The sequence below is a fragment of the Eublepharis macularius genome, chromosome 3 (genome assembly GCF_028583425.1).
Source record: "Eublepharis macularius isolate TG4126 chromosome 3, MPM_Emac_v1.0, whole genome shotgun sequence".
NCBI classification, from domain to species: Eukaryota; Metazoa; Chordata; class Lepidosauria; order Squamata; family Eublepharidae; genus Eublepharis; species Eublepharis macularius.
In genome coordinates, this window is record NC_072792.1 from 70,193,138 (window position 1) to 70,211,507 (window position 18,370).

An 18,370-nucleotide genomic window follows, 5' to 3' on the forward strand; every position below is an offset into this window, starting at 1 on the left:
AACAGATGCCAACTGGACAGGAACCTGGAACATTACCAGGAGGTGAGTCATAGCAGCTGGCTGACGTATGGCCCTCTCCAGGCCCTGGAGATGCTTAACTTAGAACAATGAGGCTCCCAGGAAGTTCCTAATTCATCCCATCAACACACAACCTTGCTTGCCCTCACCTATCTATCCTAATCAAGCAACACCCAAGTTATTCAGCAAACCGGGTAGCTTTCCTACCCAGTGCTTATCAGGTCATCAAACAATATTTTCATCTATAGTCTCTCTCAGATAGGAACCATCAAACCTCTCCCAACCTATTATTCTACCTCCAGACAAACCATTAAGCTATTGTTTTTGAGAGCAAGACGTCAAGCTTGCCCTAGGGAATGTTTTGCCATATAACTGAGCTCTCCAGCCATGTGCTCTGTGTGTGTATTCTGGGACCTATCCATGCACCTCTAAATTCACTATATTTTGTTAACATTAGCAAAACTGCTGTCATCTATCTTTCGCTCTGCAAAAGCAAAATCCTATTGCCCTGCCCTGGGAGTGATATCCATTCTTCTGCTCGCTCTCAATAATACTAGCAACTAACAAGGAAAGTTACCGGAGGTACACACAAGTCAAATCAATTCATTCAACCATTCATAAATATTTAAATGATTTCTACTATATAACAGTGTAAAGTGGTACGTGCCAGAGTGCTTTTGAACATTAATAGTTAAATATAATCAATAAATATCATAATCAAATACATCATAAATATCATACAAAAATAACCTATCTAATACAATAATTATTATTTTTTTTGCAGCTTCCTTAACTTGTTTTTCTGGCAGTAACGCTGTATTCAGTATAACCCCTAGACTCTTAACCGAATCTATTGTGCACTCCAGTTCTGATCCAAAATGATTCCCACACACCTGGGAATTGAGTTCTCAGAACAAAACTTAGAACACAAGTTTGCATGTATAGACCAGGGAGGAGCCAGAAATGTAATTAGACCCTCAATGTCAGATGACACAGGAACATATCAAAAGTATTGCCTCTGTATGTGAATATTTATGGCATAGTCAGAAATACGCATCACCTATTTCAGGAACAGCAGTAACTAACTGGTTTCATTACTGACTCATTTCTAAGGCTAGATCTGAATAAGAAATATAAAAAAGAAAACAAAGATCCTAACTCACGCTGTATTCTATGCAGCCAGCATTTCACCCGCATGCATAGCATTAGCAAGCAAAGGACTAGTGGCCTAAGAGGCCGCATTAATAGCAGCTGTGGGTCCAATTAAAATGTGCAACCATCTGTCTGGAATGTTGCATAAGTATGCTTTCTTTCCATACCCAGTTCTCATTTAATTGGGACCTGCTCAACAAACAAGAGACACCATTATACCATAATAACAACATTCGATTTATATACCACTCTTCAGGACACTCAGGACACTTAATGCCCACTCAGAGCAGTTTACAAAACATGTCACTATTATCCCCACAACAAAACATCCTGTGAGGTGGGTGGGGCTGAGAGAGCTCTAGAGAATTGTGACTAGCCCAAGGTCACCCAGCTGGCTTCAAGTGGAGGAGTGGGGAACCAAACCCGGCTCTCCAGATTAGAATCCCATGCTCTTAACCACTACACCAAACTGGCTCTCAGAGTTCTGAGCACATGAAAGGGTGATACCCACTTCTAGAAAGAAAAGCAGCTAACATGTTTCAAGGAGTACAAGCACTGTGACCATCATAGACTTAAAAATACTATTCAAGCTTAGGCTAATTTTCTTAAATCAGACCAAGACTACCAAGGTTCAAATGTCTGTGAAACTCATGGGAGACCCTGGGCCAGTTATTTTTTCAGCATAATGTTCCTCACAGGTTTGTTGGGAGAATAAAATAGCCACTCCAAACTTTTGAAAACAGATCTATTGCTTATATTCAGTATTGCTCCAATTTACTGTGTCAATTTTTTGGTAATTTAGACATAACAAGTGGGAGACCTACTTGCAGAAGGCATCTCATTTTCCCCTCCCGTCCCCTGTCCTCTTTCCCTTCCCTGCCCCTCTATAGCCCGTCCCCCTTTTCCTGCTTCTCTCCATTCCACCCACTTTTGTCTGTCCCCATCTTCACCCCACCCCTGGCAGCCTCTCCCCTATGGGACTCTTCCTCATACTATTCCCTTCTCCTGGCAGCCTCCATATCCTTTCCCAGGTCCTTTTCTCCTTCAAACCCACTAAACAACTTATTTTTTACCTGTCCCCCATCTTCATCAATATTTATTAATTTGCTTAATTTACATACTGCCTTTCTCCAGAATGGGGACCCAAAGCAGCTTACATCATTCTCTTTGCCTCCATGTTATCTTCACAACAACCCTGAGAGGTAGGTTATGCTGGGAGTATGTGACTAGATCAAAGTCACCCAGTGAACTTCCACAGCAGAGTGGTGATTCCAACCTCGGTTTTCCACATCTTGCTCTGAAACTCTAACCACTATGATACACTTTTTTGGAGGGGTGCCGTTGAACAGCAGCAAGCAGTTGGGCCTGGGTAAGTTATGCAAGTCATGTGATAGCAAGTCGTCTGGTGACTGCTTCCAGGCATGGCCATGACAAGTCCTCCTTCAAAAGCCCAAACAGCCCTGAAAAGGGCCTTGCCCCCTCCTCCTGCCTTTTACTGACAGAAATCAAGTTGTTAATATTGTTACAGTTGCCTAGCAACAGCCACTGTGGGCATCTGATTCTTAAAGCTTTTTCAGATGTATAGGAAGATTTAAGAAAGATTCGTCTTGACCATTCAAGGCTCCAGTCTCCGGATTTAAGCATCCATAGATCAGGGCCATTTGGCTATTAGTATATAAGATTAGTTTCCCAGGGGTGCTAATACACATGCATGTATCATAGTTCCAAAAATAAAGGAAGAAGGCATAAAGACTCTTATGGCAGCATTCAGTGGATTCACTGACCCTAGTAGTATACTGGGAGAAACTGTAGGGAACTGGAGCTTAAAGGTGGTATTCCAACTCATATTCATTATTCATTGCAGAGAGACTGGACGGACTTTAAATATTTTCCTTTTCAAGACATCAAACATTTTCACTTTTCACTACATCTGTTTTCATTAGAATTAAAATTCTAAATGCATTTGACAAAATGACCAAAGCCACAAAAACGTATGCGCCAATAAATTGGGGGTTCATAGCTAACATTTTTAGGCTGTTTAATGCTATTTTCTGCCCTTGCAAGCTTTTTAAATGCCTTCTATTAATATTGATAATTTTATGGCTGTTTTTATTATTTCATTACAGTATTTATTTTGTGAGCCACTTCGAGCCACTTCGAGCCACTTCAAGAGGGGACATATTAGGGGACATATTAATTTTTCCAAAGAAATACAGTCTTTAACAAGCCACAAGATGATTCTTTTCCGGTTGCAGTTAGAACAGATACTTCACAAATGCATAACATCTAAGGAATGCTGCGTAGAAAAACATGACAAAACAACCTTCGACTTATTTGAAACAAGCTTTATATGACACATTGCATCTACAGAAACCACTGGGTGTTTCATCCAATCACAGCCTAGCCTAACTCGCAGTTGCTGTGAGCATGAATGGAAAGAAGAAAGAATCATGTATATTTCTATGAGCTCCTTAGATAAAAATGAGATATGTGTGCATCCTTGAGGATGCTTCTTGAAAAAAGCCTCTGGAGCACAGTGGTTAAGTGGTTTGGCTGCGAATCAACACGACTGGTTCGATTCCCACACTACTGCCATGAGGTCAGTAGGTGGCCTTGGGTAAGCCACTCCTCTCAGTCTCAGCTCCCCAGCTGTATTGTTGGGATAATAACACTAACTTGTTCACCGCTCTGGGTGAGGCACTAATCTGTCTAGAAGAGAGGTATATAAGTGCAGTCATTATTATAAGAACAGTATATCTAATATGAGTTGGGGCAAAAATTATGGCACTGCATCAGTGCAAGGACTCTTTTCCCCACCCCACCCCCACTATAGTACCTTTCTCCAGTATGACCTCATACTGGAACATATCCTCAGAATAGAGTTCACCTTCCAAGACAGCCATTTTCTTCAGGGGGACTGATCTTTGTTGACTGGAGATCAGTTATAATTCCAGATCTCTAGGCACCACCTGGAGGCTGGCAACTGCACTTAGTGATCACACAGGCTTCATAGAAGTTAATTAAAGCTGTAGACCACAATCCAAGACAGAAATCACTGAATTTAGGTGCACTTGAGACTGTACTGAGTTGTGATTGTAGGAGATTACGATTGATAAAATGGTTTGTGGTAATAGTTCATCTTGAAAAAAGAGGGACAACCCAGTAAATCATCAAAAGAGTTTTGGCTTTATTAGTGAGTGTATTCTTTAAATTAATTTTGAAAGACTTTATGTTGAAAAGATGAATAATGTATGGTTACCTGTTTAGAAACTTTACATGTATATGATAAAGGTACAGAATTATTTACACATTTTACTATATATATACATCACATTTACCTTTCACCCAAGCTGCCATAATAATTTTCTGCATTGTTTCTTGGACACATAACAAATCTGTTAAGTAAACACAAACTATGATTTCTGTATTTTTAAAATTTATTTAATACAAATGAATGTAAAGCTATAAAAGAGAGACAAAAAACTCTGGCACCTTTTTGGTGGATCTCATATTGCCAGCTCTACCAGTATGAAAACTCTAACCCTTGCCATAAAAGGCCTAAAAGGATGATAACAATCCAGTCACACTCTAAGCACATTGCCTGTGGACTTCTCTATCTGCCAGCATCATGCCAGCCCAAAAGATGACCGGATCATCCTTAGCTTAAAAAACAAACAAAAAAGAGAGACAATACTCCATATATCATGAGTTCTTTACCATTTTGATAAGAATAGTAGAAACTGAGATGTTCAACTGAGATTTACATACTGATCCAATGTAATCTAAGGCCTAGTGCTATCTCATACATATAAGGCTCTCTTGTATACTACTGCATTGGGAAGGTAGCAAACTCTTCTTTGAACTGAGAATCCCCTCTGCAAAAGGCAGTAATATCACAGTGGGAGGAGCATACCAAAAGGGGAGTGGGAAAACAGCCTGAACGATAAATTATTTTGTTTGGTGGTTGTTGGGGGTTTTCCGGGCTGTATTGCCGTGGTCTTGGCATTGTAGTTCCTGACGTTTCACCAGCAGCTGTGGCTGGCATCTTCAGAGGTGTAGCACCAAAAGACAGAGATCTCTCAGGAACTACAATGCCAAGACCACGGCAATACAGCCCGGAAAACCCCCAACAACCATCGTTCTCCGGCCATGAAAGCCTTCGACAATACATATTTTGTTTGGCTTTTCTGAAACATTGTGGGATGGCAGGAACCCTTACCCTACAGGGAAATGTCATCTCTCAGTGAACTGGAAATAGATGCAATTATAATTGTGGTGGTAAGCTCTACTCTACTCTTGTCAGCAAAGGCTGATGGGCACAGTAAGGACTCACAGCACCTCCTAGGGAACAAAATGCACAAAATATTTCTCTTTCTTGCATAGGTAATTCTGTGCTTTCATGAAATCTTGGCTAATATCAAATAAACACCCTTGAAAAAATACCATGAGCTTAAATGAGGTGGGGGGAAGGGAAGATTTCATGTAGCATTGATAATTGTTTTAGAAACGTTTCTGGGCCCTGATTCCACCTCAACTTTATTTTTAGTTTGGAAAAACTCCATTAAACCTACTTAAATTGCCAAAGATATAAATCATAGCAGAAGGTAGCTGTATAATGCTTGTATTTCTACACTACATTGAGAACCTCTCCTACACATAGGAAGAATCTAAATTTTTTATTTACTGTATTTTTAAAATCTTGTTAATGCTTTCCATCATGTCCCTTACAGTGTCATGCGGCTCTATCGGTTCCATGTCAACCACACTTGTTCATGCACTCAAGTAACTCCATCCTGATGGCAATGCGCACATGCCAACCAAGAGGTATCAATCGAATGTAGCGGGAGACAATGGGTGGACGCAGAAGGTTTTGCACAGAGGATGATCTGTCTGAGTTCCCATAGAAAACCTACAGAAAGCCAAATGAGAAAGAAAGGGGGGGGGTCAGACTTTGGGGAAAGACCGAGGTCCTCCTCACCTTCTTTTAGTTTTGCATTCAGTAACTTGGAAACAAATTGACTTATTGAAATTATTGTGTGTGACTAATTTGCCAAGGAAAGCTGCTGACAGTTTCAGTCACTAGAAACAAAATTCTTCCAGTTACATGGTGCATGTTGCTAAATTCTACTGTGGGAGATAAACCCAACTTTCCGCAGCGAGCTTGTAGGGGCAAGTAATCTCACTCCAAATGCACTGTGTCTAATTAAATGTAGAGAGCAACCTAGAACATAAGTGAAGAGTAAAGGCCACAATGTTTTGCAATGCTGTAAAAATATTTAATTCGGAAGATTTTCATTATTCTTCTTGATTGTCACCATTCAGATAGCACAGAAATTTGCTCCGATGTAGTAGATTCACTACAAACACAGCTTTTTGAAATTATATATGGGGGCAGAAGATCATATGTCTTAGAGCCAAATTAGACAGTTAGGCAGACTCCTTAACGTCTAGTTTGGTCCTCTAACACTACCTTAAACGATGTGCTGTTTGGTGGTGAGCATCCAGTGCCTCAAATGGAGGCCTTTTGCAGCTCTGCTGCTAGAAATCTTTTGAACTAGGGATGCCAGGAATTATGTCTATGACCTTCTACATACAAAGTATATGTTTTACCATTCCCTCAAGAGAGTTTCCTAGCAGCGGAACAAACAAGAAGGTGTCATTAGGTCAATCCACCAGTGATTTATTTGAAGTCCCTAAACATAATCCCAATTCTATGTCTCAGGGGAGGAAATCAGCTGGGTCAGCTGGCCCTGACCCAGCTCTGCTAGTGCTCAACCAGCTGCATGTCAGAGACGGAAGCTCCAGATTATAGTGAAAATCTCCGTGTGCCTCAGAATAAATCAAACAAGTTCAGTCAGGTCCAGATGACCACCACAATGTGGTTAGGTTTACACATCTGCACCCAGCCTGCACTGGCTACATGCGCAGAAGATGGTGTATGTATCTTCTGTGCTAGATCAGAGCACATGTGTTTTACCAAGAAGTATGGGGAGCATGATGACCAGTATTGTAGCTGAGTCAATGGGTTGAATCGAGACTAAATTTCCCAAAGGCAGAATGGAACTTTCCTACCCCACCCCCGTACCCCCACCCCCAGCCAGCAGCCCACTGATCTCCATGAAATGCTACTCCTGGAGGATAGGGAACCTAAAGCGTGACATGAGGGGAGTCTGCAGGGGGATGGAGGAATCAGTAGAAACTGCCCATTTAGTTGAATCCAGCCTATTGCATACTAGAATTTTATTTGGAAAAAGTCATTCATCTTGACTTCACTTTCTTTGAGAATAGATGCCAAATTTATGCCATCATCATTACAATACAAACTTCTATCTTATACTGACCCGGTTGTTTCCTGTCTGGTCCTTGTAATAGACCCAGTTCAGATTTTCATCAGTTCTATACTGAACACTGTATTTTGTCATCCATTCATCTGCATCACACCTTCCTTGTGTGAGTATCCCTGAAATAACTTTGATTTCCTTCAGGTCAATCTGTAGCCACTGGTTAGAGTCTTGAAACTTAGAGAGCCAGGCACACCTGTAACAGGTTCAGGAGAAAGAGGCAATGGATCAGGTGAATGTTTGTTAATGGAAAATAGAAGCTCACCAGTTCCTCACAATTCTCTTTCATATCTGCCAATGTCCAGGTTATACCTACTGTGCAAAGCATTGTAGAAATCATGTTATTGATCACTTTCTATAAATAATAGCCAAATGCAAATGTTCTTTCTCACTGTCATCATGCTCTTCAACATTCTGCCACAATGTTTATTATACCAAGAAACAGAACCCAGGGAATGAACGTAAAGATAATAATCGGGACTATAGAATACTACATTCCAGCTCATTGTGGGCAATTTGGTAGTGGCATTTTGTTTGTTGGAACTTCACATCTTGATTCCATATTTTGTAGTGCTTGATTTATGTCAAATAATAATAAGAGTTAAGAGATAATGGATATTGCTCAACTTACCCAAAGCCTTGTCCATTAAGCCGAGCTTTGTTGGCAGTCCATGAAGTATACCATCCTGTGTACTGATCTGGATTCGCACAGCTTATCTGGTCTGAAGTAACAGATCCAGACTCAAAACCAAGTGGCTTGTGATAGGGACATTCTGTAACAGAAATACAAGATTGGCTGAGCCCCCCAAAATCACCACTATCTCCTCAAAGTCGTCTAAGCTGCTCTTGCAACTATATAGGCAATGGTGAGGCTGCTGTCCCAGGGCAATGAATACACAACATGCTTCCTTTGGATTAAAACAGGCCACAGCTTTATTGAGTACAGCCATTGGAGTATTGGCAAGGCACAGAGCAACAGATCCGCTGCATCTAACAGCCCCTTGCCGCTTGACTGACACTTTCCCAGCGTGCCTGCTGGGCACCACAGGATGGCAGGGATTGTACTCCTGTCCAGACAAGACCTGTGTAGTCCCTGCCACCCAAGGTGAAGTCTACATTGGCCAGCCTAGGTGCTTATCCTTTGGCTTCCCCCAGATCCCTTAAGGGGACCCAGAAAAGGGGAGTGGTGAGCCACCTGGTCACCATGACTCATCCCAGTGGATCCATTTCAAAGCTTCAAAATGATCATAAAGTTGTGACAAGCAAACCCCCAGCCATGGCTGGCAGCAAATGAGGGAAGGAAACTGTCCATCACCTCCGCTGCCCCACAAAGGAATGGTGGTGGCACCAACTATGAGGGGATGCTGGGTAGGAGCCAGGTTCCTCCTACTCCTTCCTTTGCTCCCACCAGCAGACCCCTCACCTGGATGCAGCATTTGCCTTCCCCCCACCCCCAGCTTCGCCTCCCAGCTGTAACTTCACCCACTGGTAAGTCTGCGAGCCCCTTTACAGAAGTTATGGGGGAAGGGGGAGTCTTCCTTTTACTAATAGGACAAAGCATTCATGGAATGATGTTTGTTTTCTCTTGGAACGGTAAGTTTTTCCATTTTATTTTTATTTATGTATGGGGAAATATGATCTTGTAGGGTTTTCAAGGGAACAGCAAAACAGCCTGCCACTGTGTAGTGACCCCTGGACTTCCTTGGTGGTCTCCCATCCAAGCATTAACCAGGGCCAACCCTGCTTTAGCTTTCAAAATCTGATAAAATCAAGCTAGCCTGAGTCATCCAGGTCAGTGTAGTGAAACCCTGTACTTCCAATAAAAATAAAAATGCTTTGGCAAAAGGTTGAATACAAAGGCCACTTTCTGCTACTGGAAAGGAGGATTTATTTATTTAAACTTTTTATCCATCTTTCTACATAATTCAAGGTGATTTATAAATAATTTTAAAACTGCCAGATTAATACCAAGATAACGCCCCCCCTAAAAGTTATCCAGCCTTCACATCCCCTCAAAAGCCCTGGCAAATAAGCAAGCCTTGCATTGCCTCCTGAAGGTCTCCAAGGAGGGGGCTCTCTCACCTCCTCAGGGAGCCCTTTCCATAGAGCAGAAGCAACAATAGAATAGGATCAAGCTCTGATTGATGCCAGACAGGCCACCTAGGGTTGCCAGGTCTCTCTATCCTCCCACCAGGAGGGTTGGGGACCCAGCACCGGTTGGGAGCATGCATGTGGTGTGCGTTCCTGAGGTGCCTGCTTCTGGTGGGCAACCTCCGGGAGTTTGCCACCTCCTGCCAATCGCTGAGTGATCAATGGATGAGGGGGCAAATCCCCAGGAGTTTGCCTGCCACCAGTGGGCACCTGGGAACCCTAGGGCCAACCTAAGTGGTGGGATAGCCAACAAATGGTTGCCTGAGGACTGTAGTTGGTGCTGATTCTTGCTGATTCTCCCCTCCCACTGCTGGCCACTAGGCTCCATGAAATGTGACTCCAGGGGGGTCAGGGAACCCTCTGGTAAATACGGTGGCAAGTTTTTGCAGTGGAACATTAATCAGCCAAAATCAGTGGAACATTAATCACTTATGGAAAACAACCTTTGCAGTCAACCAAGACTGAGACATTGGTTATTTCCACCCTAGTTTTGTTCATTGGACTTCTTTATAATATGGAGGGACACTCTCTGAGTTGTATGTGCATAATAAACTCATTGCATTATATTGCTCTGTGTAAATTATGAATAAATATAATGTAGGAATTTAGGTGTCATTCTTTATTATTCCTTAAAGTATTTTGTTTTTGATTTCATACCTCGTATTTTCCTCTACTTTCCTTTTGCACTTTAATTCTATTTTAAAATACTGAAGCTTCAATGATTTAACCAATATTAACAATTACAGGAAAAGAAACAATATTATCAATTATGTATCTTAGAGTGAAAACAACGAAGACTTTTGTGGCCCCTTAAATATTTTGAGACTTGTTTTGGCATTTGCTTTCATGGACTAGGACCATTTCATCAGATGTATGTTGGCAGATATAGATGGGTACAGAGAAAAAATGTAAACAGTGGGGGTCAAATGGCTAAGCAATGCAAGAAATATCACATGTTGCATTTCTGTGCAAAATTCCCATGTATTCAAGGTAAAGACAGTGACCATTACCGGCAGCAATAACTAGCAAGATCTTTGCTATACCAACACCAATAGTGGGAGACAAAAAAGATGAAAAAAACATGGTCCCTAAACAAATACAGTAGACTCTTTAAAGTTGCAGGAATCCATTCCCAAGATCACCATGAATAGAGACATCTCTGAAGAGTAGGAGACATAGTTTAAAAAGATTTCCCACAAAGTTTAATGATATAGTGATTATTGTGATGGTGCAGTGGAATAAAAACAGGCTGGTGACCATTTCAAGTGGCCAAATTGCAAACCATAAATAAGTGAAACCACATGGCTTGAATTCCTGAGTGGCAAGGGTCTACTGTCGAATCAAATTTACTGATTCATTTTAGTTCAGCGATTTCACACTTTTATTGTTGACTCATGGTGGCTTTGAGGTCAGCCACATGCTACAAGTCTCTTTGTTGTTTTTACTATGTCAAAGGACCACAGCCTCTCTGGACTGTATGAGAGATTCACACATCATGTACCTTTGAGCATTTTACAATGGAAAAGAGGCATACAGATATCCCAAATAAATAAGCAAATTGCCTTGGGAACATGAGAGGCTGCTGTGGTGCTTGGGCTCCCCTCACATCGAGCTGCTGTTGTGCCCCCTGCCACTTCCACTTAGACGTTATCTAACCACTGGGTTTCCTTTGATGACAGAGGCACATTTTGGATATTGGAGGCCACTTCCATATGGTGAGCGTCCTCTGTTTTGCATTCCTGATCGTGGTGAATTCAGAGACATGTGCTGCAGTTTGAAAGCCAAAAGCAGAGAAAAACAGCCAGAAGCTCCATCATGGAAACTGCAGGGATCGCGTGTGTAAAAGTGTTACAGCAATGCAAACTCAGCCATGCCACTTTGAGGCAGGCTCAGATAAGAGCATAAAATATTATTTTTAGTAATGTAGCAGAAGCATAAAATACTTAAGAGGCCACCATCGGTTCTAGAAAACTGCTGTAGACAAGGGATTACTAAACAGATGTCTGGAGACTGCCAGGTCAAGTCAGTTAAATTATTTAACACGGTTACCATTGACCTTAAGGATATACATATGTACTAGGTATTTGAATAGCTTTCCCCTCTAGGAAAGCTTGTACAACCCATACGAATTTTCTTCATCACATGAATCCAGCATTTGAAGGTGAAGCTCCTACCGCTGCTTGGTTTTGTTTGTATTGCAAGCTGAAGGAAATTGTAACCACTGATATTAAAAAATAATAATTCCTATTTTGTTTCAATTTAGACAGTTAAATATTTCCACTAGCTTTAACATCAAGGGGTTATCTATGATTCTCCCCCCCCCCTCCTTTGTGTCTGTTATGGCTTTCAGGGGGATTCTGAAACTCAAGGTGCATGGCTGGCACATCAGGAAAAATAAACGAAAATGGTCATGAAACGACTTTCTCACTCAATATTTTTCTAATGTTACCACTCTCTCATTTTATTCCAAATAATATATTACATTATAAAATCCTCTATCATAATCCATCCCAACTTTCTTATTTGTTGACTTCTGAGTCAAGTGATGTCTACTTTTTCAGCTCCAGAAATGCTACATCACTAAAGAAGAATACACTCGATAGCCTTCTTGCTCAACTCAGGGTCATAGTGAGAATTTAGAAAACCTAAAATGACACGGTGCTCCATCACAGCTTTTAAGAGCAACCAAGAACATTCTCTTAAGTACACCACTGCATTCCCCAAGGGACTCAGAAGACTGTCTTTGATAGCTGCCTCTTTATGATGCAATGCTCATCCCTGCCTAAGCTCAAGCCTCTTCCAAGTGACCAGTGCTAAGGAGGATGGAATAATTAGGGTTGGTAAAATATTCTGTCAGCTATGGGTTAGATCCTACCATATGTGAACTTCCCAAGCTTCCTCCCTCTTCTGTAGTCTCACTCCCAGAAATGCTGCCCCAGCGTTCAAGAGATTTCCTATAGTAGGGATGGGCTCTACAGGTGGAAGGGGAATTAGCCGTTCCTGCCCTCCACCGGGGGAAATGTCCTTGGCCGTCCTCACACGGGCCCTTATTTCGTCAGTTTTGCACTAGAAATCATTTCTTCTGTTATCGTCATTAGAACGGATTCTCCCATCTTTTGATGACTGCTTGCGCTTCTAGTCAGTCACATTAAAAGGGAAAAATGCAATTCGACGGACAGTCAAAGTGCCTCTGGAAATGGGGCCCTAAAAATCCCGCCCCTTAAAAAATTTTTTTTTTTTGCATATTTGCGCTATATCACTCTTCTATTATACCAATGTTCTGCTGGGCCAACCCAAAAGCCAACCGTGAGAGGAAGCAGAGGTTTCCCGCCCACGGCAGAATAGTGCTATAGCGCTATAAGGCTGACTTTTAAAAAAAAAATTACTTTGAGGCTTAATTGCGAGTCACGCTGGGGCTTGTGGGAGTGTAGGGCAGGAGAATCAGTGTTAGGTGAGACAGATGATTGGGGAGAGTGAGCGTTTTGGTGCTGCAAAGTGTTCATAGTCAGTCCAGGGCATTCACATGGAAGTGGATAAAGCCGAAATAAAAAGTCACAAAGCATGAATTGGGGAGAATGGCGAAATCGCAAGAGAAATGGAATAAGGTGAGCATTCAGCGGGAGATGGCGTTGAATTTATGGCCGTGTGACGACGGCCCTTGTGCCAAGCAGAAATAGACCATAGGATGCAACCTTGTAAGCTAAGGCCAAATAAATAAAACAACTTACCTGGCATGCACTGCAGACTGTTTGTTCCGATGGACCATACTGAGTTGGGACTTCCCTGACAATCACACTTGCAGGCTTTACTGTGCCAGTGTTCTAGTCTGTCATCCTAGCAGCACATAGAAGACACCATTACTCTGGCATACAACAAACTGATAGACTTCTCTTTTTCTGGGTCTTTGTTTAGGGCTCCAAGATGAATCTATACAAAACAGTGCTTTACAGAGCAGCACTTAGCACAGAAGCAAATCACAGCTCAAAGCACATCATTATTGTCCACATTATTGATAACAATATGCAAGATATTTGGAACAATCCCATGAACATTCCTCTTACTTAATCCCTATTAAAATGACTGAAGAAAGCAATCCAATCTCCTTGATTAGCTTTAGCTCAAAGTAGCAAAAACAGTTGTGGCTGGATCTAATTCCATTTCATATTGGAATTAACAGTGCAATCCTATGCAGAGTTATTCCTGTCTAAGGCAATTGATTTCAATAGCCTTAAACTGGAGTACAGAATTACACTGAAGGCCAAGCGACAAGTGACAAATGGCACTTGAACGGCAAGTGAACAGACTCACATGCATTCCTCCCTGTTCACTTGAGCTTCACTTGCGCTCCAGTCAATCACATAGTGATCAAGTGGAGCGCAAGTGAATAGGGAGGAATACATGGGAGTCTGTTCACTTGCCGTTCAAGTGTAATTCATCACTTGTAGCTTGGCCCTGTAAGAATACTCTTGTCTAGTATCTGAGGGATTTATAGTATTTGACAAGTAGGACTCCCAACTGTAGTTTGGGAAATTCGTGCAGATTTGATGGTGGAGCCTGGGAGAGTAAAGTAAAATGCATAGAATCAACCCTCCAAAGTGGCCATTTTGTCCAGGAGATCTCTGTGGTCTGGAGATCAGTTGTAATTCCAGGAGATCTCCAGGCTCCACCTGGAAGTGGTAACCCAACTCAATGGAAGATCTGTTTTCAAATGTCCTGCTATTTTATCAACTGCAAATATCCATTGTAGGATCTATTTCAGATTGGAGCTGTTGTGCACTGTTAGTCATCTCAACCAGCCCCCAGGGCTTCTATTTGCCCCTCAGGGAAAATGCATAGGTACCTGTGAGGCAAATATGAGGCGCAAAATAGCCCAGAAGTAATAAAAATGGTGCAAATAGTTCAGGGGGAAAGCTTTAACATCCTATTCCTCCCCATCTCAGACTCCCAATCACAGATCTTCATTGAAATATGCAAAATGGTTGAGTCTGAGACTTAGAGGAAGAGGTTCCGCTCCCCTAGGCCTCCATTTCAGCGGTTCAGAGCTGTAGCCATTCAGGGTAGAGCCGGGTATATTTTAATCTCTCTCTCCCTCCCTCTGCTAGATACATCCACTGATCCTGTTTTCACCCCCTCTCCCAGGTTTGTTAAATTGTTAGGGGCTCTTCTCCCTTCTCTTCTTAAGGAGCCTTGTGGGTGTTATCAATTAGAATCAGATTAATTTAATCTTAATTAATCAATCTTTTCACTTCAACTTCCTTAAATTCATAGTTATCAGTTTATAAAAATGTAACATCCTGGGCTGGCAGAAAGGACCTGTTAGAGAAGGGGAATGAGCACCTCACAACAGGTGTTCCATACCAACTCAGTTCCCTTTAGGATTGCCAGTCCCTCTCCTGGCGGGAGGGGGGGGGACTGGCTCCTTGTACTTACCGTTTGTGGTTGGGGATGTGCGGGTGCAAAGCACGTGCATGCTCCTGCAAGCGCGGTGACATCACTTCCAGTAAGTGATGTCATCATGTGGCCCCTGGGAGTGCGCCCATGCTCCACAGGGGGTCGGATTAGGGCTACTACAGAGCGCAGGAGTGCTTCTGCAGTCTGCAGCGGCCCAAAATGGGTCCAAATCCACGCCAAAACGGGCCTGACACTAGCCTGATCCAGGCCAAAACAGGCCTGATCCAGGCGGCTGCTGTGCACAGGAACGCGCAGCACTGCAGGGGAGCACGCACAGAAGGTGCGCCCCCCCACTGTCCAGGTAAGTGGGGGCAGGGGTTGGGGGTTGGGGCAGGGATCCCCTGCCCCCACCTGAGGTCTGGCATCCCTAGTTCCCTTGTCCTCTAGAATACTATACTTGTTTGAGGTTCAAACAGGCCAATTTCTACCCCCCACACACTTTTTTCTCCCAACTGCTTTCAGAATTCCATGAGCATCCTCCATTTTCACTGTGGCATTTAAAAAATTTACAAACTATTTTTTCTCCATATCATAGAGTCACCAGCTCCAAGTTGGGAAATTCCTGGAGATCTGGGGAGTGAAACCTGGAGAAACCTGGAGAAAGTGGGGTTTGGGGAGGGAAAGGACCTTGACGTGGCATAATTACATAAAGTCCACCCCCCAAAATAGCCATTTTCTCCAGGTGAATTGATCTCTGTGGCCTGGAGACCAGTTGTAATTCCAGGAGATCTCCAGCCACTACCTGGAGGCTGGCAACCCTACCATATCACGGGAGTTCCCTTAATTTGTCAATACCTACCTTGTATGTGGGTAGCCTGGTTTTATTATTTTTGTGATTAGAATGGGCAACCATTAGAAATATCAATATCGTACCAAGCCAACATGTGACAACTAGTTTCCTAATTTTCATGCTATTTTGTGATTGATTGTTTTATATTGTGAACAAGTTTGGCTTAGCAATAAATGTGGTTGATATTTTAGGCTTCTCCAAATCTTAAAGGCACTATTATCCCCTAAATTTTATGAGTAGTCCATAAGTAAGTAACATGGGACGTCACAGGATTCGTTATTAGAGCGAGTGTCTCCCCCAAAGCTGCTTTTCTGCTCTTACTTTAAAAACAACCATTGCCCCCATAAATACCAGAGTGTAAGAAGAGACTGCACAGCAGTTTGTATGGGCAAGTCTAAAATTCCCCATTTTTTGTGAGTAGATACTTTCAGAGGCAGGAGGGAGAACAAAATGTTGAGCAGGGTATTACAGAAATTAGCATTAGTTGGACTCTGGTTGTTTTATAACAGAACAATAATGAAGGGGCACACGGTCACAAAGTTCACCTTCATGGGAAGGTTTCATGGGTATCATTGGTAAAGGGAAATAACATATGGGCATCTACAACTTCATGGCAGTACAGAATATTACACAGACTGCATTTCACAGGCATCAGTTTGCCTACAGCAGCTTGGTGAAAAAGGGGCCATACACACTCCTGATACAGGTTCTGTAAACAATCATTTATATTTCTGCAATGTCCAAAGGTATAATTAGGCAAAGTAAAATTAGGTTGAACTAGACCATAAAATTCAGAATATAACAGCCCCTTTGGCCGTTTGACAAACAGAATCATCCTATGAACATGCAAATATGTGGAATTAAACGTAAGTAGCATTTAAACCAAGACCCAAAAGGAAAATTGGGGTGAGACAGCACATATATTGGCAGCATTGCAAAAAGCTTTGTGCCCAATCCCAAGACAGCTTTCTCAACTCAGAGCAGAACCACAAGTGACAAAAGGCACAGGTTGGACACTTGCCAGCTTCCCTCAAGTTTTGATGGGAAATGTAGGCAGCTTGGCGGAATGTTGGACAAGTGACAGTTGAAAAGTCCATTGGACAGCAGTCGGAGAGCCAAGCTGCAAGACCAGGATGCCTACATTTCCCATCAAAGCTTGAGGGGAGCTGACTAGTGTCCAACCTGTGCCTTTTGTCACTTGTGGTTCTGCTCTCAGAGAGTACCCTCTGAAAAAAGACAGTCATGAAATGTGTCTCTGTGTGGAGCATATTTGGATTCTACATACATGCAGGGTCTATTTTGTACAACGTGTTTCTGAAGTTTACACAACATCGATGTATTGACATTTTGGAAAATGTTTTTGTTTAAAGCAGTTATTTGATAGGAGGATGCATTCTGGCGCTGTGTGAACACTGGTGGGATGTGTTGTTAAATATTTCTGTTTTTAAAATACCAGAAGTTACCCTGTGACAGAACAACCTGAAAGCATAAATGCCAATTCTACAAAGTGCTGTTTTCCCATGCTCTTTGGCAAACAGTGAAGAACTCAGCACAAGACAGGAAAAATGCAAAAGGCATCAGGAGAGCATTAAAATAAGCTTGAAGCACCTACCTCAGCAGGTGACAAGGCCAGTGTGGCTGCATGGGACAGACAGTACATCGCAGGAAAGAAATAAAAAGAAAATAACAATTAAAGCAATTATTTGCAAGCTATGGAAATAAATGGGGAAGGGTGCTAAAATGAATCATAGGGTCATTCATTCAGCATTAAATATTGCAGTGTGATGGACGTCAAATTGTAGCCACGAAAGAAAATGGAAAACAGAATAAATTCCAAATAAGCGGCCTTCTCTGAATTAGCAAAAGAATACAAAACACTCATTAGAAGGCTACTATGTACGTATGCATGTGTGGTCAAGTCGCAACTTGTGGTAACCCAAGCAAGGGGCTTTCAAGGCAAGTGAGAAACAGAGGTGGTTTAGATGAGTACTAGCAGAGACTATTTAGCAAATCCACCTCCACCCACCCAATAATCTGGATCATAAGATTTTCTTTCTTAAGTCAAACTAGATGGATCTCCAAGCATCTTTAAAGGAAAATTACAATTGTGTAATGCCCCAATTCAAATCAGGGCCACAGTGGGATAGGAAATGGGATGTAACCTACCATTCCCACATGGTTTTCTCATTGAACCCCACCCCTATAGTTTCTATTAGCCCTTTTAAGGAAAACATGGTAAACACCTGGGTCGTTTCCAAACAACCTTAATGGGACAGCCTGCTAATGCAACTTTGGCGGGTTATTTCACTCATGACATATGTCATCATTTCCCATGTGTAAGCAGGTCGTGGTGATCCCGGTTTTTAGTGTTTTTTGTGAAACGTGTTTTGTTCCGTTTTCATTTTTGATACCACTTTTTCACGCAATTGTCTACTGTATCAATGCATCTGGAGGCTTTTTTTCGCTT

At 42.2% G+C, this 18,370-nt stretch overlaps 1 protein-coding gene across 1 annotated transcript; it reads right to left on the bottom strand.

Moving 5' to 3' along the window:
- Window positions 1-5,926: 5,926 nt before the first annotated feature.
- On the bottom strand, window positions 5,927-17,563 carry RS1 (retinoschisin 1). Its single transcript, XM_054974386.1, has 5 exons — window positions 17,516-17,563; window positions 13,391-13,496; window positions 8,143-8,284; window positions 7,512-7,707; window positions 5,927-6,079 (listed from the first exon to the last, which is right to left on the bottom strand). The coding sequence occupies exons 1-5, from the start codon at window positions 17,561-17,563 to the stop codon at window positions 5,927-5,929; spliced, it is 645 nt and encodes a 214-aa protein (XP_054830361.1).
- Between the last annotated feature and the right edge of the window lie 807 nt (window positions 17,564-18,370).

Excerpts from the sequence above, each read along its gene's own strand:
- RS1 (XM_054974386.1), bottom strand. The coding sequence starts at position 17,563 with ATGTACTGTCTGTCCCATGCAGCCACACTGGCCTTGTCACCTGCTGAG. Across the intron at positions 7,708-8,142 it reads CTTAATGGACAAGGCTTTGG|GTGTGCCTGGCTCTCTAAGT; the intron begins GTAAGTTGAGCA and ends AACCTGTTACAG. Across the intron at positions 6,080-7,511 it reads ACCAGACAGGAAACAACCGG|GTTTTCTATGGGAACTCAGA; the intron begins GTCAGTATAAGA and ends GGCTTTCTGTAG.